The following is a 25,179-nucleotide window of genomic DNA, read 5'->3' as shown; positions in this document are numbered from 1 at the left end:
TAAGAAGCAAATATAGTACTACTACAAATTAAAGTCACATATTTTTATCGGTTGCCCTATATCAATTTCAGGAATCAGTTGCCCTTCTGCGCAAGCTAAGAAACACGCACGACACATAGTAAAGCTTCGATCTTTTCCTCACCGTACTCACCCGCTACCATGTTGAAAGGTACGATCAGCATCATTGCAATTTCGATTTGTATTCGGTGGTGCTTTTTCTGCGACGAATTCGCTGTTTAGTTTGGGATTTTGAATTGTCGCCACCGTCTAGATTGACTGTTCAAGTTTTTGGTTTTTGTGGTGCTCGTAGTTTGAATGTGTTTAGTTTAGAACTGTCTCGATGAAGATTTAGTTGTTTAGATCAAGCGAGGCAAACTTTAGTTTTGAACTTCCAGGATGAATTGAACTTTTTTATCGGCTTGATGTGGGGTGAAGAGAATGTAATTTTTGGTACAGCCTGGGCATCTGCTCCGGTTTTGATACATGATATGCTACATCGGGAATTATCTAGCAAAGCTACGGTTTTGAATGGGGCAGAAGTATCGGGAAATAATTGATTGTCAAACTAAGGTGAAGCTGAATGCTCGTGTTCTGGAGTTAATAGATATAGTTTTTATCTTTTTAATTTTGGATGGTAGCGAAAGCTGGCATTTTATGTAAACTGCTAAACTCTCAATATCATAGTGAAGAGAACATATATATTATATCTGGTGTATAGGAAACGATGATTGAGTAGGATTTGCCAAGCTTGGCACACATATGTTAGATGATTGCACCTTGCATATTTAGGAACTCGTTTCATTTTATACATGACATGCTTATCTCCTGTGATATTTTTATGCAATTTGTGCTATCTAGCACCCGCTGCTCCAAAATCGTAATAATTTATAACGATTTTTCAGTAAGTGTAAAGTGGCAAAAGGAAGTGTTTTCCAATATGGAAATTGACACTACCCAGCCCCCATACGTTTTCAAGTGCCAGTTATATGACTTAACAGGAGTTCCACCGGAGAGACAAAAGATTGTGGTTAAAGGTGGCTTGTTAAAGGTATAGAAGCAGTTGTTTATTAAGTGAGGGCGTCTTATTGACCTTTTAAAGAGTTTTGTGGTTTTGTTATAATTTTTATCAACAACAACATGCCTTATTTTGCTGCGGGAACAATTTTGAGATTTTCAATATAGTGTGAGTTCATAATACTGATGCATTCCCTTGTGACTTTATAGGATGATGCAGATTGGTCAAAAGTAGGAATCAAGGAGGTAGTCAACTAACTACTCTAGTCTATTTGTTAATTTTGCCCTCATTGTAATTCTAGCTTTACATGCCACTTTTGGGCATGAATCGTGTAAATGAGCCTCTTATGATATGAAGGGATGAGGGACCCACGAACCCTCCACCGTAATGGTGTTAATCTAAAAAAAGGAGGTAGTTGTTTTCTTAATTGGATAAGACCCTTCATAATCGTAGTAAACCCTGAGTCATACTTCCTCTGTTTGCTCAGGGCCAGAAACTAATGATGATGGGAACGGCAGATGAGATTGTAAAGGCTCCAGAGAAGGGGCCTATTTTTGCAGAAGACATGCCAGAAGAAGAACAAGCGGTTGCTGTTGTAAGTCCATTTGTATTTCCACAACTTCAAAGAAATAGTACTAAAGAGTGAAGACGAGTGATATCTCGGGCGGGTTAAAGCTTTTTCTATGTACTGCCATGATTTGGTCAAATGGGGAAATATTGCAAGTAAATACAGTCGAAGGTTTTTAGAACACTGTAATAATAGATATTACTCCCTCTGTCCCATAAAAATATGGGCACTGGGTATGGCACGAGAATTAAGATAAAATTGGTAAAGTAAGAGAGATGAGGAGAATAGTATGGTAAAGTAAGAGGGAGGAGGGGAATGGTAGTTAAAGTGGAGTCAGTGGATTGTGTAACCTACATTATTTAATTGATTTAACTTTTCCAAAAATGGAATGCACATATTTTTGTGGGACGGAGGAAAATGGAAGTGTACGTATTTTTTTATGGGACGGAGGGAGTAGTATTTTTTCTATTTTATGATAAGATTGTTATAATTGGATTTTCTCCAATTGAGTTAAAGGCAGAAGGTTTGGAGGTTATCAATCAAAAGTTGAAATCTGTTTGTTCCCTTTATCAGTCTCGCTGCTTTGGGAGTATTCATATCAGATTGGGAGCTGTCTTATTCTGAACCTTATTTATTTCTTAACAATATATTAATGAGAATATGTTGAGAAAGTTAAGTGTTCTCAATGTAAAACAAGTTTGACTATGTAAAAACTAATCCTTTTGTGTAAGCTGCACATGCTTTTTGGGAAGATGTTTTGTTTGTCTGACACCTTCACATACTTATGTGTGATTTGAACTTTAAAGAAGTTGATTTACATTGATCTGATCTGTTCACATTTGCTTCAGGGTCATTCTGCTGGATTAGTAAATCTGGGAAACACTTGTTATATGAACTCTACATTACAATGTTTGCATTCGGTGCCAGAATTGAAATCTGCCTTGATACAGTGAGTTGTCTTTTTGACCTGAAAAAAAGTATTGCCTCAAAATGTTTGTCTATGCTACCGCAGTTGGTATTATATGTTGTCTGGTTATTATTCAGGTACCCTCCTCCTGTAAGAAGCAATACTGTTGACCAATCTTCTCATTCATTGACTGTTGCAACAAGGGAATTGTTCAACGAACTTGATAAAAATGTCCGGCCAGTGGCACCTGTGCGGTTTTTGACGGTATGATCTGCTTCAGTTCATACAACAATGTCTATTGTTTCAATTTTGGGTTAGATCGGTTTGAAATACATGGTAACCGGTCAGCAGGGGCGGACACAGAAATCATCACTTGTAAGGGCTATTTTATTAAAAAAAATTGTTTAAACTATATTCTTGTATAATTTAGCTCATGGAGAAGGGCTTTTGTATAAAAAATTACATAAAATTGGCATAAATTAAAAAAATTACAAAGGAAAAATATTTTAAAAAAATCATGTTTATTAATGGCTTAAGCCCCTAGTCATTTGTATGTGTGTCCGCCTTTGCCGGTCAGACATCAGAACATGTGCTTCTTTCAAGGTTCCTTTTGTATCGCTATATGTATGGACCTTATTTGAATGCGCATGGGATGATTCTCAATGCTGATTGCTGATTCACATTTTCGTGGGCTGTTTATTTGTGCCTGTTTTCAATGCCAGTTGTGTTAAACTGAAATGTTCTTGTGAGAGATGAAATTACAGAACCGCAAACCGTTGCATGTATGAAAGTATATTGCTACTCACATGAGCTATGCTAATGAGCCTTACTATATTTTCTGTAAACTAACAGTTTGTTTCATTCTCTGGATTTTTCTTTTACTGATCATCTACTTTTGTAGGCTTTGCGGAGCAAGTATCCTCAATTTGCTCAGCTTCACAATGGAGTTTACATGCAGCAGGTATGCAAACAAGGATGTCATTATTCTAAATTTCTGTTTTGGATTACTAACAATGGAATTTTCTCTCTCTAGGATGCTGAAGAGTGCTGGACGCAACTTTTGTTCACCCTTTCGTCAGCACTGAGATCTTCTGGTTCTGGGTAACACACTTGCTGGATGTTTCTTGTACTGAATGTTTCTGGACAAAGTATTATAAAAACAATAACTAATTTTTGGGGTCACTTTATCTTACCTGATTTGAGTCATTAACCATCAACCTTTCCTCATTACACTATTTACACTCTTACTGGGTTCTGTGTTTTTCTTCCCCCTTATTAATTCAAATTTTTACACATTTGGCATTGGATAAATGTATTTACTTCCGATTAATTTCTTTTGCAGTGAAGATGCAGATGCATTGAAGAAATTTTTTGGTATAGACCTTGTTAGCAGGTCTGCATTAGTTTCTTCTACTATCATTAACCACTGAAATTTGATGTTATATGCGATTTAACACCACTGTTTTGTATACTGGTATTCTTTAGGTGCTATTGTATGCCTACTTTATGTAGTTAATTCCAATGTTCTTATTAAAATTTTAAGCATAGAATATCATGGCTTTTTGCATGATCTATATGCTTTCTTTGCTCTCAATCTTGTTTCATTGCTTAATCCTCTGCTCAATTAGCAGGATTTATGGAGATAAGTGCTTCTAAAACTTGATAGGAAGTTGTACACTTGTACTTGATATTAAGTTTTCAATTAGCATTATCAAAATAGGTGTTCTATTCAGCATTTTCTAGAGCATCTACCCAAAGACTAGTTTCAGAATCATAGAATTCAATCCTAGCACATTGAAAATGTGTTCGGGGAAATTATATTATATCCACTGCTGTCTGTAACATAATTAATAATAGCATCTCTTTTGTTGTTTGTGACCAGAATCCATTGTCCTGAAAGTGGCGAAGAAAGTATGGAAACAGAATCTGTTTATTCACTTAAGTGCCATATTTCGCAGGAGGTGAACCATCTACATGAAGGTTTAAAACGTGTAAGTTTGATATTGTGGTGATTTGTAGTATAAAGTTCTTACCTCAATATTTGCTGAGTGTTTTACATTATATTCATTTTTACTTGAGGTTCATAGCAGCTGTTCATTCTTTCTATTTCTAAATATTGCTAAAAAATTTCCTCTATCCCAGTGCATATCATTGTTGTGATAACTGAAACCTATGTCTTTTCCACGTGGTATAATATACATTGTCAGTTATAGACATAGATGCTACACTTGGCTTAAATGATACAGCTCTGCTTTGTCCACTACATTTAAGATTCCTATGTCTCCATCTTGTAATGAATGGATGTAATTGTTAATCCTTCTGTTGATTCATATGTTCAGGGCCTGAAATCAGAATTGGAGAAGTCGTCGCCTTCTCTGGGTCGGAGTGCTGTATATACTAAAGATTCTCGGATAAATGACTTGCCAAGGTATTACATACTCAACAATTTGCTTTACATTTTCTGATCACCTGCTATGCTTTGCACGTCTCTGCACATTGTTACTCTTAATGGATATATATTTGTAATATGATAGTACCTTTTTACCAGAAAGTTCTGCCTTTTGCAAGTTGACTAATCCTTGTACTGCCAACAACAGATACCTGACCGTTCAGTTTGTCCGGTTTTTCTGGAAAAGAGAAACAAACCAGAAGGCCAAGATTCTGAGGGTAATAGTTCTTTTACATTAAAGGAATTTCATTTTTCCCTAATGGTGGAATCCATGATTAAAACTTCAAAGATGTAAAACTAGAAAATCATTAGGCCATAACCCGTGATCTATTTAATTAATCTTGCAAACATATACACTAAGTTGATTACATATATATAACCATACATTAATACTCCAGTAAAAAGTGAATATCACTCATGTATCCTATCTATAGATTCCATAGGAACATTTTAAAAGTTTTTTTTCTCCTCATTGAAGAATTGTCACTTCTTTCCTAATTCATTCTGAGATATTTCGGCAACCTAATTTGATTACGCATATTTGTTAATAGGTTTAACTTTGTAGTATTATAGAAGCGATACAAATTTTGTGATTCTTAAGTTACATTGACATCCTGTTGGTTCGATTCAGCTCATGGAAACTTAATTGTGTTTGCAGAAAGTGGACTACCCGTTGTCGTTAGATGTGTATGATTTGTGCTCTGATGATCTTTGCAAAAGATTGGAAGTTCCTAGACGGGTACTAGCTCGTGCACTGATTAGCATTGTCATACCTTTGATTTTCTCTAGTTTTATGTTCTCTTTTCTGTTGATTGTATCCTCATTTCAAACACCAACATATTTAGCTTCTAAGAGACGAAGAAGGGAAGAAGGCTGGTCTAAAAACTAATGAAAGTAGCTCAACTAAGGACAATGATGTTAAGATGACTGATGCTGAGGTAAGCAGTTTATCTGACTAGGGAGTTAAACTTGCAATAAAACAAGAGCTATTACCCTGCACGCACATATTTTCTTTAAGGTCCGGATTGAGTTTTTATATCCTATGCAGGGACCATCAAATGCAAGTGGGGATTCGTCTGTATCTGCTCCTGGAGAAGGTAATCATCCTTCAAAAATTTTCCATAGAACCTTTTAATTTAAGTGTTGCGTTAGAACAGACCACAGTTGCAGCATTCTGTGTTTATATTTTATGGGAGTCTGAAATGGGCCTGTTTATAGAACAATACATTGTGCTTTCTTGGCTTTTGTGGGTGCAACCTAAGTTTCTTTAACAGTCTAACTCGAAATGATCTCTCAACTTTGCTATGTCTGTTGACTTGCTTTCTCCTTTTAGGTGCTCCCCCTGAGAAAGAGAAACACTTGACAGGAATATATGATTTAGTTGCTGTGCTTACACATAAGGGTAGAAGTGCTGATTCCGGGCATTACGTTGCCTGGGTTAAACAAGAAAATGGTTGGTTTTAGATGAACTATTTTTACTTTTGTATCATATTCTTCTCATCAGATTGTTTCATTATGCTTCTTTGCAACCACAGGCAAATGGATTCAATTTGATGATGATAATCCAATCCCACAAAGGGAGGAAGACATCACAAGACTATCTGGAGGCGGTAAGCGCACTGCATAGATCTTCTTTTCTTTCCCCACACAATTCACAGGATTACTTAGAAAACACTGTTTCCCCACATTTTTTAATGTAAAAATTCTCCTCAATTTCAGGTGATTGGCATATGGCTTATATCTGTATGTACAAGGCTCGCGACATCTCCATTTAGCTTTAGGACGAATGATATCATCCGAACTCTTTAGAAACATTCCTCTCTATTTGAATACATAGTAGAGGTTTCTGCATCCCAGAATCCATTTGTTCAGTTGCTGAGATGTTATATTTTTCTTAGTCCAGCCATCTGCCACAAATCTTGCTTGTATACTTCCTTATCTTTGTTATTTTCAATGGATTGGTTTGAAATTTTCTTCATTTAAATTGCTTTCCTTAAATAGTATGCATATGTCAAAATATTTTGCAGCAATGACAAGACAAAATGGTGAAATTTGAGACAATATGAATAGTATTGTCTCTTAATTATTAGCACATGAAGATATTTCTCAAAAGATTCACTCTTGTTATTGCCTTAGCATCTAGCTATTTTAGGACATTTCAAAACACCAGCAGATTTTGTCAAGTCCCTCACTCTCAACCCATCTTCAACTTCAAACATTTGATCTGGTGCGTAGCTTGGCCTCATTGTGGCACCCGCATCGACCGTTGTCGTGAACGAGGCTCCATTCTCGAACACATCCTCTATAGATTTGAAGTTGCCGGTGAGACCACTATCCCATGTTATCTACTTGTCAATAGATCATTTCATTATATTTCACCAAGTGTAGCATCTATTTTCTATTTGCACATTTAACACGCGTCGATAAAATATTAAACGTCGCGTACCTCCTTGTTGCCTCCCTTTGGCGCAATGAAGAGGTTTGCTTGGCTCTTGATGCTAGGGTTCATGCTCCCTCCAATTGCATATATCCCCCATCCTAGGTAAAGGTTGTTAACAACATGTGCATATCCAAATCGAATCCTACAAAAACATCACATGATCTTAGAATGAGAAAAAGGAACAATATATAATCACAAAACATACAAAAGGATAGCATACCTTGGCATTCTTTGTACGCAGTTCGGGCCGAAATGGTTGAAGGCAACTGTGACCCTCATGTCTTTATCCCTTCGAAAGCCGTCATCGTGCCCGAGAAGCATCACTTTATCTTGAAACCTAAACCAGTTGTTCGATATGGTGATGTCTGTTGATCCTCTTGTGACATCAATCAACCCATCCTCACTGTCGTACATTGTGTTATGATCGATCCATATCCTCGAAGACGACACAATCCTGATCGCGTCCCCGTCTGTTGGGCCCAAATGCATGATCTCCCCTCCCGGACCCTTCACCGGGCCGGGCTCTTGCGGCTTGCAGTCATGGATGTAGAGGCCATGGATAATCACATTAATGGCCTGATACATTATTAAATGTCACATTCCCCTACTTCTAATTAACTCATTCTTAAATTTGTAAATTAGTTTATATTGATTGCATTTGATGTTACCTTTTTAATAAGTAGGCATCCACCATTTGCAATGTGGACATTGGCACCTCTTGCATCAATTGTTGTCAAGCTACTAACAAGGAGGGGTTTGGAAAGTGTAATGTTCATGTGCCTCTTGAATGTGATCCAAATCTTGCCTGTGATGCTTGTCATGGCATGCCTCAATGTACCGGGCCTCGGGCTCAAGGGGTCGTCGCTAGGGTCCGTTACTTTGTAGTTGATCACGTCGTCTCCGATGTTGTTGAACATTTGTCCCGCGAATCCAACGGCACACGTAGCTAGTTGTTGGCGGTTTCTCCGCCAGTCTGGGTTCATTCTCCAGCACTTGTCGATGACATTCATGTTATCGATAGTTCTTCGGGCCTCGACCCGGCCTGAACTCAATAGGATGGCTATTGAGATAGCCCGGATCAAACACAAGGTGATGCCTTGCATGGCCCTTGAGGGCATTGTTCAAGATTTTTTGGAGGGATTTTATGTGTAAAGAGTGATAAATATATATTATAAATAGATATGTATTTTATATATTGAGAAATTAATATTTTGTGCATGGGACTGAGAATGGAAATGATGGGGCTTTTATACATGTTGATATGAATTGTTAATGGTGTTTGGTAATGGTAGGGCTCTTTTTTTTGTGGTGAAAATGACTGGGTTGAAATGAATGGTGGTGAGATAAGTGTTTGTGCTTAGAAAATTGCAAATCAATATTAGTGTATGAATGAGAGAGCTTAAATTGTGGAAAACAATACGAACTATTTTTCATGTCAAGTTTCATTGACTAATTTAATGTACTACTGTACTAGTTTTCCACTGATGAAGACAAACAAATAAAATCAAACTAATAAATTTTTTTACTATATACTATATGCATTCTTGTTGAAGTAATTGGATGAGTAAAATAAATATACACAATTTCATATTTACATTACCAAAAGTGAATTACTCTATTTTAACTAGCTCAAACTCTAATACTTCGGTCATTATGCTTAGGTATTTGAAACCTGATAATAATACTCGTTAATATCTCCTACTACTATATATTTAAACTTATAAAGTGTATATACTATTATATTAAATAAATTAAAATTATAGCAGCAGTTGTTTACCAATCTCAAAAAACACTAAAACCTCATTTGGTATGTAATAGTACTCCCTCCGTTCCTTGTTAATAGATGCATTTTTTTTCGGCACGGAGTTTAAGAATGGTATGTTAAATGAATGGTGGAAAAAGTAAGAAAGATGAAGAGAGAATAAAGTAAAAATGAGAATTACTTTTTGCCAAAAATAGAAATGATTCAATTAACTTGGAACTTTCCAAAATAGAAAAATGACTCTATAACATGGAACGGAGTGAGTACTTCTTTCGTCTCAGATAAGTTGTCATATTTAGGGAGATTATGAGATTTGATAAGTTTTTTTTATTTAGTGTGCTAAATAGAGAAAGAAAATACTACTACATGTGTTGATTGATATAATGAAAAGAAAAAAATAGCTCTAATTGAATGATTAACGATGGTTTATTTTTGAACACCAAATGAAAGTGAGTTAGCATAGATTGTCCAAGTACATCTTCACCTGTCACAAAGCATGGCTGTTAGAATTTATTTATTTACTGTGTAGTGTTATCCAATGTTTAATTATAATGGAGTTGGTTGTGGACTTACCTCACCATAATTTTCATAAAATTAAGGGAAAAAAAATCATCCTATGTCACCGACTCACCGTTATCTTTTGGTTGGATAATCTGATTAGATTTGACAATCTCTTCCAACTTACATACACATATAATTTAAGTTAATCAACTATTTCATATATTACCAGTGATAAATCATTATACAATTTTGTTTAATGGCACGCATTATCAACCAAGAAGTAGTACAAATTAATTACGTAACATTTTAATCTCAATTTTAGATCAGTTTTGTAAATTCAACCTTAATACTTTAGCTAAAAGAAAAACCGGAAAATTTATAAATATGATAGGGTAATTTCTTACTCCTAATTAATGCAAGATTACACACATAATTAAAAGATTACAATATTTCTTTATTTTAAGAGAGAATTAGTGTATTTTTGCAACCCAGTAGCCATGGAAAATATGGAGTATAAAAAAGAAGAGAGAGAAATATATGAATTTGATAAATAATTTTAGACAGAGAAAAGGGAGGAAGAAACATTTTCCCACTCTCTATACGTACAAATCATTATATCTACACGTAGAGAGAGAAAATCTGAATCCTCGTTGCTGTTTTGTACTAATCGATGTCGTATTTGATTATACACACTCCGGCGGAAAATGTTCGAATCTGAATCCGACACAACGTTGCTGCTCCGATCTTCGTTCGATTCCTAAACCTAATTCGGATTTTTTTGATGAAGTGAAAGCAGGAAAGGGAAATAGCTAAAATTAGTTGTTTTGTGAGGTTCCATTTATATATTGCTGTTGCTTTTATTTCTGATTTCGAGTGTCGTGTGAAATGGACGGTGGTGGTGGAGAGGTGGCATCAGCTGAAGGGGGTCCACCTGGGCTGCTCGACTGGAAATTCTCCCAGGTCTTCGGCGAGAGGACGGCTGGCGAAGAAGTACAAGAAGGTAAATGATGAATTAGCGGATGAGGCAGGATAATGTTTGCTTTGGGTTTGGATCTCTTGGTTAGGGTTTGGGTTTCTGTGGATTTGATCTGTTTTTGGATCGTTAATGGATTGAATTTGTAGAAATTAATGGGGTTTGATTGGGGATTTTAGTGAGTGTTTTGCATGTCAGTGTCATGTCTAGTGTATTGAGAGATGATCCAGAGGTGTAGAGCGGATCAAGTTCATTGTTATTATCTCCTGTTTATCATCTGCCTGTGTTTGTTTTCTGTCATTTTGTGATTTCTGCTGTTTGCTAGTTTTAGAGTTTCCTTCAATGTTTGTCTTTTGCTGTGGCTTTGAACCATTTTGCTAATCATGAATCTGGATTTGTGAAGAAGATATTGTATTGCTTGAACTGCAAGCTCCAAATTTTATGTTGACAAAGTGAGAGTTTTCTTATTAACTCCCTGCATGCAGTAGATGAGGTGTTGTCCTAGCTACTATAACCTTGCTCTGCAGCATACGCTTATCCAAGAAGTAGCAGAAGTTCATATAGTCCCCTTATCATTTATTCCTTCTGTAGCTTAGCTTTGATTAATTTGATGGAGGAGGCAGCATAAGATGATGTATGGCTTCCTTAAAGTTCCAGTCTTGCTGGTATTTTACAAGTGTTGGCCAGAATATGCTGACATGTGATCTTGATCTTGAAGAGAGTTATAAGATGCATTCTCTGTTCAGTACGTCATGCAAGCATATGATAAATGCATATTTTAGGGTTATGCCATTTACAAAGATATGGGGAAAGAGTCCTGAGCACAGACTACTTCCTTGTAAAAGGAAATTATTAGTCTATTCTCATTGTTGCAGTATTATGTTATTAAAGGAGAGAACAAAGATACTAAAAAAGAGCTACTGCATCTACTTGTTGCCAAGTTAGGTAGTACAAGTGACTCCTCTTCAGAATTATTCTGTGTCCGCTCTAGGTGAGTCTAAATCTTCACAGATTTCATTAGTAAGGATTAAGGATTGATGTAGCGGTGACGGCCAAGTGGTTGAATACATAATCATTGTTAAGGTTCTAATTTTCTTTGAACACAGGTTGATTTTGGTAATGAGATTCTGGATTATGAAATGACATACTGGTTCTCTCAGGTGTATCTGTAATGAGTTTGGATGTCTTCCAGGGAGAGACCTTTTCTTGCATGTGTTGGGGGGGTGGGGGGAGTAAGAAATAAATTAGAAAATTTGTTTCAAGGACACTTAAATTTTCTCTAATATTACACATTACGAGTGCTTCTTTCTATTGTTTTGGCTCTCACAAGAGAATATGAAGATTTTCCAGTTACTGAACTTGTATGAATCTCAGTGTTGCTACATGTTGTAAACTTGTACCTGTATTCTAAGTTCTTGGAACATTTGGTTGAACTTGGCTCTTTTGGCTCATATCACATGATTTTCTTTTTTCCTTATTATTGCTCAAGTAGTCCGCTTCCATTGGCATCAGCAAAGATTCCAAGATCAGCACTGATTTTTTACCTTTATGTTCAACATCTACAGTTGATATCATATCAGCAATTGAGTTCGATAAAAGTGGTGACCATCTAGCCACTGGTGACCGTGGTGGAAGGGTTGTGTTATTTGAAAGGACTGATTCAAAAGAGGTGAAAGTTCAACTGGCAAGAACACGTTCCATTTTATGTGTATTCTGTTAACTGTTACCTGACATTTTAGCTATAAAATATTTTTGTTTGCAGCATGGTCGGAATCGTAGAGACCTAGAGAGGATGGACCATTCAGTTGGTCGGCATCCTGAATTCCGTTACAAAACTGAGTTCCAGAGCCATGAACCTGAGGTACTTTCTTGGCACTTGCTTGTCTGCTATTGTTTCTTTTGCTTTCTGAACCATGATATTTGCATATAATATATATTATCTCTGATATATGAGCCTTGTTTCAATGATTTTCTTTGTTCCTTTAAGTCTTCTACTTTTCTTTATGTTCTCCTATTTTCTTAATGAAAAGTTGAATGGAAAACTCAGTCATTCTGATGATTCTTGAACATATCTTTATTCAGTTCGATTATCTCAAAAGTTTGGAAATCGAGGAGAAAATCAACAAGATTCGCTGGTGTCAGGCAGCTAATGGTGCTCTGTTTCTTTTGTCTACTAATGACAAAACCATCAAGTTTTGGAAGGTGAGAAGGTTCAAGTTTCCATTACAATTTGGAGAAATGTGTTGATAATTAATCAGAAGATTTTCATTGTGCCTGTCTGCTTCCTCCCTCTCTGCATTGCTCTAATCTTGTGCTGTAAACAGGTCCAAGAGAAGAAAGTAAAAAAACTTTCTGATATGAATGCTGATACAATTAAAAGTGCTGGAAATAGTAGTGTTGCCAGTTCAAGTATTTCTTCTGGTCTGAAGCAGGGTCTTGCTAATGGAAACTATACCGACCGGTCTAACAACTCTTTGAGCAATGCCTTGTCATTTCCATCTGGGGGTATCCCCTCCCTGCGGTTACCAGTGGTATTTGTACACAATTAAGCTAGAGTTTCACATTTTCATTTAAGAGTAATTGTCTCCTGGGAAGTTTTCCTCAAAATGTTTTGTGTTCATTTTTAGAAATTGAAAATTCTAGGCCTTTTGTGTTTACTGTTTATATGTTTTTGGTGTTCAATTCCACTGAGTTTTACTTCCCAATCATTCTTCTTTTTTCTAATGCTCGATTATGCCACGTATAGGTCACAAGCAGCGAGACAAATCTTGTTGCAAGATGCAGGAGAGTATACGCTCATGCACATGATTACCACATTAATTCTATCTCGAATAACAGGTGAAGACTCATACTAGTTTATTTTATTATATCTGCGAAAGCTTTTTGACCTTGAAATTTTGTATGCCGCCGAACTTTTAGTACAAGCTTGATTATTCAGTATTCTCTATTATCTTATACCCCTTAATGATGCCTGCACCTTAGAGGTGAAATAGCAAGATCAAGTTTAATTGCTCCAGAAACTCAAAGCCTACTTATGGTTCATAGTTTGGTTGGGTATTTTCTAACTAAGATGGAGGAAAAGAAATGCTTCTTTTTGTTCACTAAGTTGATTAGACTCGTCAAAGAACCTTAGTAAGCAGCACAAGCAATTCAATACATATCTTCTTTCCAGTTCTCACATTACCCCACACACAGATGTGCTGTGATAAATATTTTTCTGTACAGTTTTGGTAAAAGTTTTATGCTATTGAATTTGTATAGAATGCCAAGATTAACATATGAAAGAATCAAATTGTTTCCTTCGAATTGATTCTTTGAATAGTGTAATCAGACTCTGTGGTCCATGCTGCAGTGACTAGTAAGTCAATCGCCCTATATTGTGGTTCATTTGTTACAAATGGGAGCATTAAATAATTAGAAAATTGAGCAACTGCTTTTGTCCTCACTCCATAGATATAGCTGCAACCTACATAAAAATACATTTAGGCTTGAAAGTCCTTCACAGATAAGACGTAGAGACAGGATTCAGCATTTTAAGTTTTCTGCAATGTGCAATCATATTTTTATGCTTGTTAGTATCTTTTGCTATTTTTGGTTCTTTCTGATAAATTTGTTTTATTGATTTCTGGTCTAATTATTAATCTTTTGATGCTCTGCAGTGATGGTGAAACATTTATATCAGCGGATGACCTGCGGGTTAATCTTTGGAACTTGGAAATAAGTAATCAGAGTTTCAATATTGTTGATGTGAAACCAACAAACATGGAAGATCTGACCGGTAAGTCATTCTTCTGTTGGTTAGGATCCAGGTCCCAATTAATTGACCATTTTCATGTCTCACTGCAGAGGTGATCACATCAGCAGAGTTTCATCCTACTCATTGCAACACGTTAGCATATAGTAGTTCAAAAGGATCAATTCGTCTAATTGATTTGCGTCAATCTGCCTTGTGTGATTCACATTCTAAGCTGTAAGTTCTGTGATGGCTATTTATATTTTTGATATATGCTTCTGTCGTTCATCAGTTTGATAGCTTTTATAGTGGGCTGATCAAGGTTGTGAGACTTTAAGTTATTTATTGTCGAAACAGTGTTCTTCAACTTTGGTCTGCCTTGCTTAGGAATGTTCTATTTATTTTTGAGACGTTGACATTCCATCAATAAAACAGATTTGAGGAACAGGAGGCACCTGGCTCAAGATCCTTTTTCACTGAGATAATTGCTTCAATATCAGATATCAAATTTGCAAGGGATGGCAGATACATTCTGAGCCGTGATTACATGACCCTTAAGGTACACGTTTTTAGCCGGTTCTTTATATTTCTTACAGGGTTGCTGCATTTCTAGTAATACTTCCTCCTTTTAGCTGGTTGTTTATTTGGTGGCAGGAATTGTTAATTCATTGAACTGTAGTTTTTGGTGCTGGTGGAGTACATTATAGTGAATAAACGACCTAATATATACATATATTTATAGCTAGCCGTTTGGTGTGTCAAATTTTTTCTAGAAGTTGAATTGCACCAACTACTCAGATTGGATCGATGGATAGGTAGCAGTTTGACCTGTCTAAATATTTACCTCAAAGTGGAATGCATTAAATTATTATGGCCTTATTTATTTAAGTACTTCACTAATTGGCTGAAGAAATCCTGATGTCTTCCTCCTGGTTTGCTGGATATGAGAAGATATCTATCTCACTGCATGCTTACGCATTTTAACATTAGCATGTGATAGTCTTATTTAATGTTAACCACCATCCTCTATTCTCTCACTGTTCCATGTTTGTCTCCAGTTATGGGATATTAATATGGATTCTGGCCCAGTGTCGACTTTTCAGGTTCATGAATATCTGAGACCAAAGGTGAATGATTCTATCTATTTAGGGCCATTTATCCTAGGATTTTGAACAAATGTAGTTGAACACTTGAACTGATCAAATTACTCTGCTGATGCCCAGCTATGTGACCTCTATGAAAATGATTCCATTTTTGATAAATTTGAATGCTGCTTGAGTGGCGATGGCCAACGAGTGGCAACTGGTTCTTACAGGTATCCCAAATATCTAACTAGTTGTTTTGTTATTTATGTTCTGTTAGTAAGAAAGTGCAAGTAAACTTATTTACTATTTTCAGCAATCTTTTCCGTGTGTTTGGCTGTGGTCCTGGGAGTACGGAGGCTACAACACTGGAAGCAAGCAAAAACCCGATGAGGTATTTTATTAGAATACATTATGTGGTTATCATACTCTGATCAAATAAACTAGTATTTTTCTTATTGCTAAAAATTATTCTTCATTTTTCACCCCAGGAGGCAGGTCCAGACCCCGTCGAGGCCTTCTAGATCCCTGGGCTGTAGCATCTCCCGTGTTGTCCGAAGAGGTACCCTTCTCCATCACTGACTTCATATTCTATCCATGTTATTTTTCCGTTTTCCCTATACTGGAAACAACACTGGCTTATACATCGCAGGTGCAGAGAGCCCGGGAGTTGATGCCAACGGGAATTCCTTCGATTTCACTACAAAGCTACTCCACTTGGCATGGCATCCATCTGAAAACTCTATTGCCTGTGCTGCTGCCAATAGCTTGTACATGTACTACGCATAAAACTGAGCTCCTCCACGACCTGGTCATCATTCTCGGTAGCCTTTTTTGAATGCTTCATTCAGCGGAGTGAGGCTCTTCCATTTTCTCACGTATGATTTCCCTGGTATATCGCGCCAGGGTTCCAATATGTAGAATCTCACAAGCGAGCAAATATGTCAGTTGAACCTCTGCGAAAACTGCCTTCTCCATCTTGCTTCTTTCGCCTTCTAAATTTCTTTTATTTTTTACTCTCTTCTCAAAGAGAAAGATGCTCTCATCACCAGTGCTGGATAGAAGTCGGGAAGGAACGCGGTCGTAGCTCTCCTACAAACAGAAGGTGTCTTATATTGTCTCTAGTTTTAAGTTAAATGTAGTTTTTACTTGAAATCTTGCTGGAGAGGAGGAGCTGATTAACTTTGATGGATCACTCTTTTGTAGGATATTTTGGCCCTTTTCCCCCTTTTTTGATAGAGTTTTTATTGATATTTATTTTGTAAAAGTATTGGGCGTTTGGGTTCTATTAATTTGTACAATATTTTTCAATCGCGTAGAGATTGGTTGGGCTTTAGGTTTTTATTAGCTCCAGTTGCCAAGTACTAATACTTGTGGTTTTGTTACAATAAATTAGCTATTCAGATAGCCAAAATAATATAGTACTTGCTTGATAATTTTGATATCATATTTGCCTCTTTTTTTCCTTGTATTTGCAGGGTGTTTACTTTGTTGTGTGTATGTGGTGGATACTGTTTAATTTGGTATATCTTCGAATTATTTTGTATTTTTCGGAAACATCGTTATATTTGCCTAATTTCGAACTCTATATTAATATAGGGATAGTGAGGGGCTAAAATCTCATATGCTGCAAGTTTAAAGATTCTACAAAAAGAGAGCATTATGAATAATGGAATAAAGTAAACAAAAATGAGTAAATGTTTGTTTTTGTGAAAAATGAAAATCAATCTCATGTGTGGACAACCAAAAAAGGAAATTCAATCATTTTAGTGGGACTGGGGAAATATATTATTATGATGAAATTTATTATTTTTCAAATATTTTTATATATGAATTTAAAATTGATGTGTATTAGATAATAACGAGTTAATTATAACAAATAAATTCAAGTACTATCATTTATATTTTGTATTCTCCTATCATTAGTATAGCTATATGTCGATATCGACAGTATGTATTCTTCAAATATTGAAAATGCCTATGGCCTCTAGCCATGCGTCTTAAGTTATATTGAGGCTTTAAATTAGAGACAACGAAAAAGTCGTCAACTGGGATGTGGTTATTAAAGGTCTAAATATTGGTTGTGATATCCTACAGTTAACGTTCTCTACAAAGATTTTTTTTTTTAATATTTATGATGTACATAATATATATTTTTATAATCAAATTTTACTAATTTGTACGTATTTGTTTTTTGCTCTATACTTAGATTATATATAAATAATGAAATATAGAGTAACTATTTGTAAAACCCAGTTGATAATTACATGTTTATTAGGGAGAAGTCCTTGGCCTCTTGGGTGGTCATAATATTGAAAGTATTTTATATTACTGATTTTTAGTATTAAGTATACATATTGTTAAAGTGTGATTTTTTATGTTTTTATTTGAAATTTAAAAAATATTATAGTTAGCATTTTTTTTTTAAATTCTTGAAACATTTTTTTAGTTCTATACTAAAGTTTTAATATACACTCCCTCAGTCCTAATACTGTAAGCAACACATTTTCCTTTTTTGATGTCTTACTCAAGTTAATGCAACATCAATATCTTCACTTTATCCTCTGTGTTACATTATTCCTTCTCCGCTATAAATTCACAAAAGATATATTCACGTGCCGAATAGGAAATGCTCCACTCAGAGTGGGATAAGAGAAGTACATTTTTTTTGTGAAGTGTATATAATAATTTTATATTTTATTTCTATTTAATTATTTCGAATTTGTATTCAGTAAGTGAAAATCATAAGACCCGTGCATAGCACGGGTGATGATACTAGTTGAATTAACGCTGCAAATTTTGGGATATTCCAATTCTGATCTAGTTTCAAAAATTAAGAATTGACCAAATTACCCTCCGCCAACAATATCCAACACATAAGACTGCAATTTAACTCTATTTCAACATTTAAATCCTAGGCGTCCATATAATTGATCTAAGGGCTAGGATTAGTGGTATGGTGTCACTCTAAACATGATATATATATATATATATATATATATATATATATATATATATATATATATATATATATATATATATGTATATGTTTGTGTTAAAATGACAACACCTCTTAAAGTGACACCGTGACACCACATGTACAGCAATATTATAAACGCTACGCAGCAATCTATAGATTGCTGTATAGCGTGTTGGATATTGTTGGCCGAGAAAAATTGTTGTATACAGTGTTGCATATTGCTGGCCAAGATTTTTACCCTTTTTCTGCCACATGGCAGCTTATTATTCGTCCACGTGTACAAATGATTGGCTAGGAATGGTGATATGGTGTTATTTTAAGAGGTGTTGTCATTTTAACGCACCCCCATATATATATATATATATATATATATATATATATATATATATATATATATATAGGGACGTATTCATTTCCTTTTTGTATCTTTTGTTCTTTCTTTTTAATCTCAGCCCCACGATTTTGTCATCCGACGGTTAGATTGGTGTCACGTCATTTAATAATGCAGGATTTTCAGTTGAATAATGCACACCGACTTATAATGCACCATTATAGTGTAATAATGTAGATTTTCAGTTGAATAATGCACACCGACTAATAATGCATCATTATAGTGTAATAATGCAGATCATCTGGACCGTTGATGAATGAGATCTAACGGCCCATATTAAGAAGAATAAAGGATCTAAGGGATGAATAGGAGAATAACGCCCCCCATATATATATATATATATATATGGATGTGATCATATGATAACCCATATTTATGGTTATAACCTAATAACCCTCATTCTATGGTCGAAATATATCATATTATGGAACAGAATATCATTTTATGGATTAAAAGTATCATATATATTTATGTTATATTTATACTAAAATTTAAAAATATAATTCTCTATTATACGAAAATAAAAAATAAACTTGTTTTTTTTGAATATTTTGGTATAATAGATTTTTTTCCAATATAACAAGTATAACGGTATGTCGTACCGCAGTTCAGTATACCGCAAAAGTACGGTATACCGAAATGCGGTACGGTATACCGAAAACACGGTATGGTAACAGTATCAAAAAACTACATTACCTAATTTCCGGTATACCGAAAAATTCGGTATGATATCGGTATGGTGTTTTGTCATACCGTATATTTCGGTACGGTATACGGTATGACACTTAAAAATAGGATATAAATAAGGTGTGATTGAATTACTTTTGTCATTTTGGTTTGTCATATAAAATTAATCCACTTTTTTTATTTTTAAAAATCTTTTCATCAAAAATCCAAAAGTAAAAGTCACATTGATCCAATCAAATTAAAATTGTAAAGAAAAAAAAAAGCAACAAAAAAAATAGTAATCAAATTTGTCGAATGTAAATTGCTCAGGCTCATAAAATCATTACACTGTTATGACCTCATTCACAAAGTCGTCACACACACACCCAACTAATAGACAGTGCAAACCCACAAAAACTGACAGAGATGGAACAAATGATGTGAAGTGTTTATTTTACCTGCCTGATTGCATCTAACTGGATAAAGACAATGATAAATTGCACTAAAATGACATATCACCTCAAACTTAACCACCCATATATAAACATCTGAGCAATAAACATTGAATCCACAACAAAGTGGTACAGGTACAAGATTACAATTAACCACACTCCTGAGCAACTGATAACAAAATGGAGAAGATTAAACCATCTAAAGCTTGGAGCATAAGTGACACAAACACCAATCTCCATAGCTCCAATCAACCATCAATCTTCACTACCAGAGCTGGCGTCATCACTGCTAAAATCTTCACCACTGTCATCTTCAATATCAAGCTGCACGTGCCGTACCTGAATAGGCTCTGGAGCTTTCACCAGACCAGGAGGGTCAGGCCTCGGCTGCTCCTCGACTCTTGGTGGAAGAGGGAGAGCATCCAGTGAGGGCAACGGGTCACCAGGCTTCCACCCGGGAGGTGGAGGAGGTAGCGCTGATAGATCGATAGGCAATTCCACAGGCATACCAGGTTTCCATCCCGGTGGCGCAACTAGTGTAGAAGGGTTCAAGCCTTGGATTGCTGATAAGCCTGCCAGTGGGTTGCTTTCTGCAGGTGGTGCAGCAGAGGTTTCAATGAGTGATTCGATGATTTTCTCTTTACCTTCTTCTGTTTTGGGCAACCCAATGTCCAGATCAGCGAAGTTATATAACTGTGATGCGCGCATCTGCTCATCTTGTGGCGCGGGAGGGATTGCTCCACGGAGAGGACCTTGCCCAGCACCGAATTCTGGAGGTGCAAAGGTAGTGTAGCTAATTTTATGTGCGTAGGAGAGTATATCTGATAGTTTGAGCCGAGTCTCAACTGTAGTTTTGGAGGAATCGTCTGCATCATCCATTGACTTGGTTCTTTTAGGGCGACGGTAGTCAGAATAATCATCAACAAGCATGTCAAGAACATGTTCGGTTTCCTTAAGTTTGTTGGCAAATGCAAGAAGAGAAGCATCTTTTGACCTGATGTCGCGAGTGAGCTTCTGTTTAGCATCTTGAAGATCAAGTATCTCCTGGAGTTCAGCAACGGCTTCAAAGAGCTGAGTCTGAAGGGTGGTGAATTGGGCGATGATTTCTTTGGCAGAAGAGGGAACAGAGTCTGCCTGGGCAGGTGTTGAGGACTGTGCTTGTGGAGACAGGAAAGAAGGCAGAGAACCTCGAAATGCACTAATCCAATGTGGGCGATTGGGTGAGACTTCAAACAGTTTAGAAGCAAGAGATGCCATTTGAAGGAGAAGAGATTGAGCTCTGGGGAGAGGTGGTAAGAGAGGGAGCAGAGTTGATGATAAGCAAGGAGTCGTTAACTGATTCAGTGGCTGGTGGGACTGTTGAGTTTGTGGGTTTTGAGATGAGAACTTAGGTGGGTTAGGGTTCTGAAGAGACGGAGAGTTGGGGTTAGGCAGGCCTAACCTGGCTGGGGACTGCACAATCTGGTGGGGAATACTTTGCAGCATTTTCGAATGTTTTCCAGTTACAAGAACTCCTACAAACAAGACAATAGTAAGTGCATGTTTCTAATACGGCCAAAAAGAAGAAGATAGATAAGAACCAATATTACACAAATTAATGTTCTCTTGAACTCCATCAGAAATATCAACTCACTTGTGTTATCAAACATTACCTACCAAGGAATTAAATAAACAGGATATCCAAATTCAGCATATATCAATCCCCTTCATATTCATCTCATATCAAAATAAGATGACAATTCATATTTGGCAAATAAGTACTTAATAATGAAATACATGACAGTTGTAGTTCTAAATGCAATCACGTAATCTTAATTTAAGAAATCGCGTTCTAAGGTAGAATATACTAGCTCCGTACCTCGTGCGTCAAAAAGGTCTTGATCAGGTATACATTCTACTCCTGCACCCTAGGGTTTAGTCTTTAGTGTATATTACCCATCTTCCTTGGACAAGGCCCTTTAAATATCTCCCATTAGTATAAATCTTATGTCACATCCATACAGAAGTATTTACTCATTTCATAACACGTTAAGTTCAAACTACATAAAAGCTTAGGACTAAAAACACTCAGATATTTAAACCTCATACGTTGTAGCAAAATTTAATTAACTTTACGTATGATGTATCATTGGAACACATGTAAAAGAAATTGAAGAACATGTAGCTTTTCACATCGCAGAATAGCTCCTGTGTGTACTGAATATGTAACACATTAGAGAATATAGAAATAATACACATATACCAACAACCACAGAGACCAGTGCATAAGAAACTTAAACAATATAATTATATATATGTGGTGTGTATGCCTATATATTTTAAATACAAGAGCATTATACATGAATATAGTTACATACAAACTATGATCATGTCAATTATATAGTATATATTTCTACTAATAAGATAAATATTAAAAATAAATTTGCAACTAAAGAACATAATAAAAAAGATTATTTTTTGAATCGCTTATTTAAATAAGTAAATGCAAACACAACTGAATCAAATTACAAAAGTCTAAGCTGCACGCATTTTTTTTGCAGAATGCAAATGAAATAGTAGTAACAAACAATAGAACAAGATCAAAACCTACACCCCTTCTCTCTTCCTCTTCTTAGAGCCAAGCCCTTCACCGGGAGACCCCCCGTCAGGTAGGAGACCTTCTCTTGAGGGCCAAGACCGCTACACTCATCCTCATCCTCATCAGAATTATTACCCAATACCCCAACTGCATGTTTAGCCTCATCATGTAAACTCTCGGATTCAGCAGATCAGGAACAGCAAACGGGTTCATCATTTCACCAAAACTCCCCCCACTGAAGCACAACAATCTTGATACCATCTCGATGAAACCAGAATTAGCATCATTTGCATTAGAAGGCTCAACACTAGCATCTTTTCCAACAAGGTTAACCAGAATCTTGCTGCCCTCTCGATGAAACCAGAATCTTGTTGTAGTTTAAAGAATCATCATTTGCATTAGAAGGGTCAACACTAGCATCTTTTCCAACAACATCCATAGCTAGAACTAACTACACTCCTTAAGAATCACAACATCTTGATAACAAGTAAAATGAAACCTAAATCAGAAGTTCCCAACATTATAAACCCTAATGATCAACAAATTCCAAGAATTCTCCACAATATTTAACAAAAGATCTTCAAGAAATTATTGCAATACTCAATGAATGAGCCCAGTTAGAACACCAAACTCACGCAGTCAAAATAGTCCATTAGAAACAGCTGAGCAGATTAGGGATTAAATATCTCAACAAATTCTACGACTCGTGAGTTGAAGAAAAGAGAAACAAAACACCACACGAAGCCAAAAACAAGAACGGAATGCCACAACTACACCACTGTTAAAACTGCTCCCAAAGCTATTCTCTCTGAAATTAAAGCACCAAAAACTCCATAAATGCAGGGAGGGAAAACACATACAAGACGGCATCACACACGAGAAGGAGAAAAAAACGGATCACCAGATTTCTCTACAAAAATAACTTGAAAGGAGCAACAACTTATCATCTGTAAATTTGTTTAAAAAGATAACTATTCCAACATACATACATATTACATATATAGATACTACTACGTTTTATATATGTATGTGACAATGTATAGTGTATCATTCACCCATCATCATCAACACCTATTATCTGCTAGCTGCTATATTCTTCAATCTCCATTTCTAATTCTAAACAAATTTATTTGAATGAAACACATAATAGGGGTCAGCCTCAATCTTACACGCCTATACTAGGGAAATTAAGCATGCATCTACACTCATTCATTTCCCATTCCATTTGCCGAGGTATATTTAAGGCCCCTCGTCTAAAAAATTGAATACGAAACACAAATAACTACGAATATGAGAAAGAACCAAGTTAAATTCAAAAGTTTGTGAACACAATTTTCCGAAAAACACAGTATAAGAAACTTCACTTTGGCTTTCCATCAAGCACGAAATTTATGGTAAGAAAATTCGAGTACCTGATTTTCCATCAATCGATAATCGAGAAGCAGCTAGGGCACAACGATTGGAGTAATTCTAAGTCTCTTCCAAGAGAACTGCTTCGCGCAGAGAGAGGGAGAGAAAGCGGCAAGGAAGGAGAGAGGGAGAGAAAAAAGATTAGGGCTTTTTCCCTTTTTTATATGACCCGATTATAGACTTGACCCGGAACAGGGTCCGCATTTTTTAAAATTTTGACCCGTTTTTTTATGGAATTGAATTAGAATTCTTTTGTTGAGCTATGGAATTGAAATTGTGGAATTGGATTCAATTCTAAATCCGAGTAGATTTATATTACCGAACATCGAAATTGGAATTGAAAGCTCCAATTCCAATTCCGAGGCCCCAATTTCGTGGTGCCGAATGCACCTTTAACATACTTTTCTTTCTATCTCTTAATTTCAATTTTGCATCAAAGCATGTTCCGTTTAAAAAATTCCTATTTTAGCAAACGGAGAAGGTATATATTATTCAGAGCTCTAGTTTTCTTCATAATTAACATATTCTTTTCTCTCCATAGACCATTCATTTCCTGTGATTCTAATAAAATATTTTATCCAATCAAATTAATAGTAGTATTAAAAAGACCAAGCTGAAGAATTAAGAGTGAGATTAAAGAAGTTGTGATATCATATATAAACATTTAATTCTTTATGAATTAATTTGTGAAATAATACAATAATTGGCTGTGACATATAGTTAACGTGTGATGGGGGATGAGGGGTGCTACGTAATGATATTTTGTCTATATAAGTTCTAATTTGAAATTAATACTCCTAACTTGTTATGTTTTTCTATACAGTAGATTTTTATTTACTTGTAAGAACTGAGGGATGAAATTGAGTTTAATGGATGAGTTTTGGTAGTTGGTGCCCTGTGATAGACTACTCTAAGTTCTATTTGAGTTTTATAGTAGTAATATTTTATTTTTACATAATACAGTAGTATTAATTTCAAATAATAATGTATACTACTCATTTTCGACTAATTGAATTTTTGAATATATTAATCTGATTATAAACTATATGCGTCTTTGTTATAACTTAGCTTTATAATTATCTAGGATTTTAATTTATTTAATGGATTTCAATTAAGTAATTTCCAATTGTCTAATTTATGTTTTCAGAATATGATATTTTCTACGTATAATTTTAGTATTGAAACATTGTCCCCTCTAAAAAACTAAATAACTTTTTTTTATAAATGCATTGTATACTAGTATAGTATTTACATATATTTTGTTATAATTAT

General features: G+C 35.6%; 4 protein-coding genes across 8 annotated transcripts; 2 read left to right on the top strand and 2 right to left on the bottom strand.

The window, feature by feature from the left end:
• The first annotated feature begins 22 nt into the window (after window positions 1-22).
• LOC121772602 (ubiquitin carboxyl-terminal hydrolase 6-like) lies at window positions 23-6,917 on the top strand. 2 transcript variants are annotated; one of them, XM_042169770.1, is made up of 18 exons: window positions 23-169; window positions 903-1,048; window positions 1,225-1,260; window positions 1,503-1,610; window positions 2,432-2,532; window positions 2,628-2,754; window positions 3,392-3,451; window positions 3,524-3,591; window positions 3,833-3,883; window positions 4,373-4,481; window positions 4,830-4,918; window positions 5,088-5,157; window positions 5,598-5,678; window positions 5,785-5,877; window positions 5,988-6,036; window positions 6,273-6,392; window positions 6,475-6,549; window positions 6,659-6,917. In XM_042169770.1, exons 1-18 carry the CDS (start codon window positions 160-162, stop codon window positions 6,712-6,714), a joined length of 1,449 nt encoding a protein of 482 aa, XP_042025704.1. In that variant the 5' UTR covers window positions 23-159; the 3' UTR covers window positions 6,715-6,917. The 2 variants fall into 2 exon arrangements, with proteins under 2 accessions (XP_042025704.1, XP_042025705.1); XM_042169771.1 differs by lacking the exon at window positions 903-1,048 and having other exon boundaries at window positions 35-169.
• Window positions 6,918-6,955: 38 nt separating this feature from the next.
• LOC121772603 (probable pectate lyase 9) lies at window positions 6,956-8,579 on the bottom strand. 2 transcript variants are annotated; one of them, XM_042169772.1, is made up of 4 exons: window positions 8,048-8,579; window positions 7,600-7,955; window positions 7,386-7,521; window positions 6,956-7,284 (listed from the first exon to the last, which is right to left on the bottom strand). In XM_042169772.1, the coding sequence occupies exons 1-4, from the start codon at window positions 8,495-8,497 to the stop codon at window positions 7,072-7,074; spliced, it is 1,155 nt and encodes a 384-aa protein (XP_042025706.1). In that variant the 5' UTR covers window positions 8,498-8,579; the 3' UTR covers window positions 6,956-7,071. The 2 variants fall into 2 exon arrangements, with proteins under 2 accessions (XP_042025706.1, XP_042025708.1); XM_042169774.1 differs by having other exon boundaries at window positions 7,051-7,241.
• Window positions 8,580-10,202: 1,623 nt separating this feature from the next.
• On the top strand, window positions 10,203-16,887 carry LOC121772232 (serine/threonine protein phosphatase 2A 55 kDa regulatory subunit B beta isoform-like). The gene is made up of 14 exons (XM_042169247.1): window positions 10,203-10,642; window positions 12,181-12,284; window positions 12,378-12,476; window positions 12,698-12,817; window positions 12,940-13,146; window positions 13,362-13,453; window positions 14,275-14,393; window positions 14,462-14,585; window positions 14,784-14,907; window positions 15,407-15,475; window positions 15,572-15,663; window positions 15,747-15,824; window positions 15,922-15,992; window positions 16,083-16,887. Exons 1-14 carry the CDS (start codon window positions 10,528-10,530, stop codon window positions 16,217-16,219), a joined length of 1,551 nt encoding a protein of 516 aa, XP_042025181.1. The 5' UTR covers window positions 10,203-10,527; the 3' UTR covers window positions 16,220-16,887.
• A 3,077-nt stretch (window positions 16,888-19,964) lies between these two features.
• LOC121772201 (mediator of RNA polymerase II transcription subunit 4-like) lies at window positions 19,965-24,031 on the bottom strand. 3 transcript variants are annotated; one of them, XM_042169210.1, is made up of 3 exons: window positions 23,910-24,031; window positions 22,510-22,864; window positions 19,965-21,433 (listed from the first exon to the last, which is right to left on the bottom strand). In XM_042169210.1, the coding sequence occupies exon 3, from the start codon at window positions 21,402-21,404 to the stop codon at window positions 20,175-20,177; it is 1,230 nt and encodes a 409-aa protein (XP_042025144.1). In that variant the 5' UTR covers window positions 21,405-21,433; window positions 22,510-22,864; window positions 23,910-24,031; the 3' UTR covers window positions 19,965-20,174. The 3 variants fall into 3 exon arrangements, with proteins under 3 accessions (XP_042025144.1, XP_042025143.1, XP_042025142.1); XM_042169209.1 differs by lacking the exon at window positions 22,510-22,864 and adding an exon at window positions 21,778-21,875; XM_042169208.1 differs by lacking the exon at window positions 22,510-22,864.
• Between the last annotated feature and the right edge of the window lie 1,148 nt (window positions 24,032-25,179).

This window comes from Salvia splendens, chromosome 16 (assembly GCF_004379255.2).
Source record: "Salvia splendens isolate huo1 chromosome 16, SspV2, whole genome shotgun sequence".
Lineage (NCBI taxonomy): Eukaryota > Viridiplantae > Streptophyta > Magnoliopsida > Lamiales > Lamiaceae > Salvia > Salvia splendens.
This window is presented reverse-complemented; position numbering and strand designations above follow the sequence as displayed.

Bases quoted from the DNA above. Each gene is read 5' to 3' on its own strand.
- LOC121772603 (XM_042169772.1), bottom strand. From the start codon at position 8,497: ATGCCCTCAAGGGCCATGCAAGGCATCACCTTGTGTTTGATCCGGGCT. The intron at 7,956-8,047 runs GTAACATCAAAT...ATAATGTATCAG, and splicing joins GATGCCTACTTATTAAAAAG to GCCATTAATGTGATTATCCA. The intron at 7,522-7,599 runs GTATGCTATCCT...ATGTTTTTGTAG, and splicing joins TGCGTACAAAGAATGCCAAG to GATTCGATTTGGATATGCAC.
- LOC121772232 (XM_042169247.1), top strand. From the start codon at position 10,528: ATGGACGGTGGTGGTGGAGAGGTGGCATCAGCTGAAGGGGGTCCACCT. The intron at 12,477-12,697 runs GTACTTTCTTGG...ATCTTTATTCAG, and splicing joins TCCAGAGCCATGAACCTGAG to TTCGATTATCTCAAAAGTTT. The intron at 12,818-12,939 runs GTGAGAAGGTTC...TGCTGTAAACAG, and splicing joins AAACCATCAAGTTTTGGAAG to GTCCAAGAGAAGAAAGTAAA.
- LOC121772602 (XM_042169770.1), top strand. The intron at 5,878-5,987 runs GTAAGCAGTTTA...TATCCTATGCAG, and splicing joins TTAAGATGACTGATGCTGAG to GGACCATCAAATGCAAGTGG. The intron at 6,037-6,272 runs GTAATCATCCTT...TTCTCCTTTTAG, and splicing joins TGTATCTGCTCCTGGAGAAG to GTGCTCCCCCTGAGAAAGAG.
- LOC121772201 (XM_042169210.1), bottom strand. From the start codon at position 21,404: ATGCTGCAAAGTATTCCCCACCAGATTGTGCAGTCCCCAGCCAGGTTA.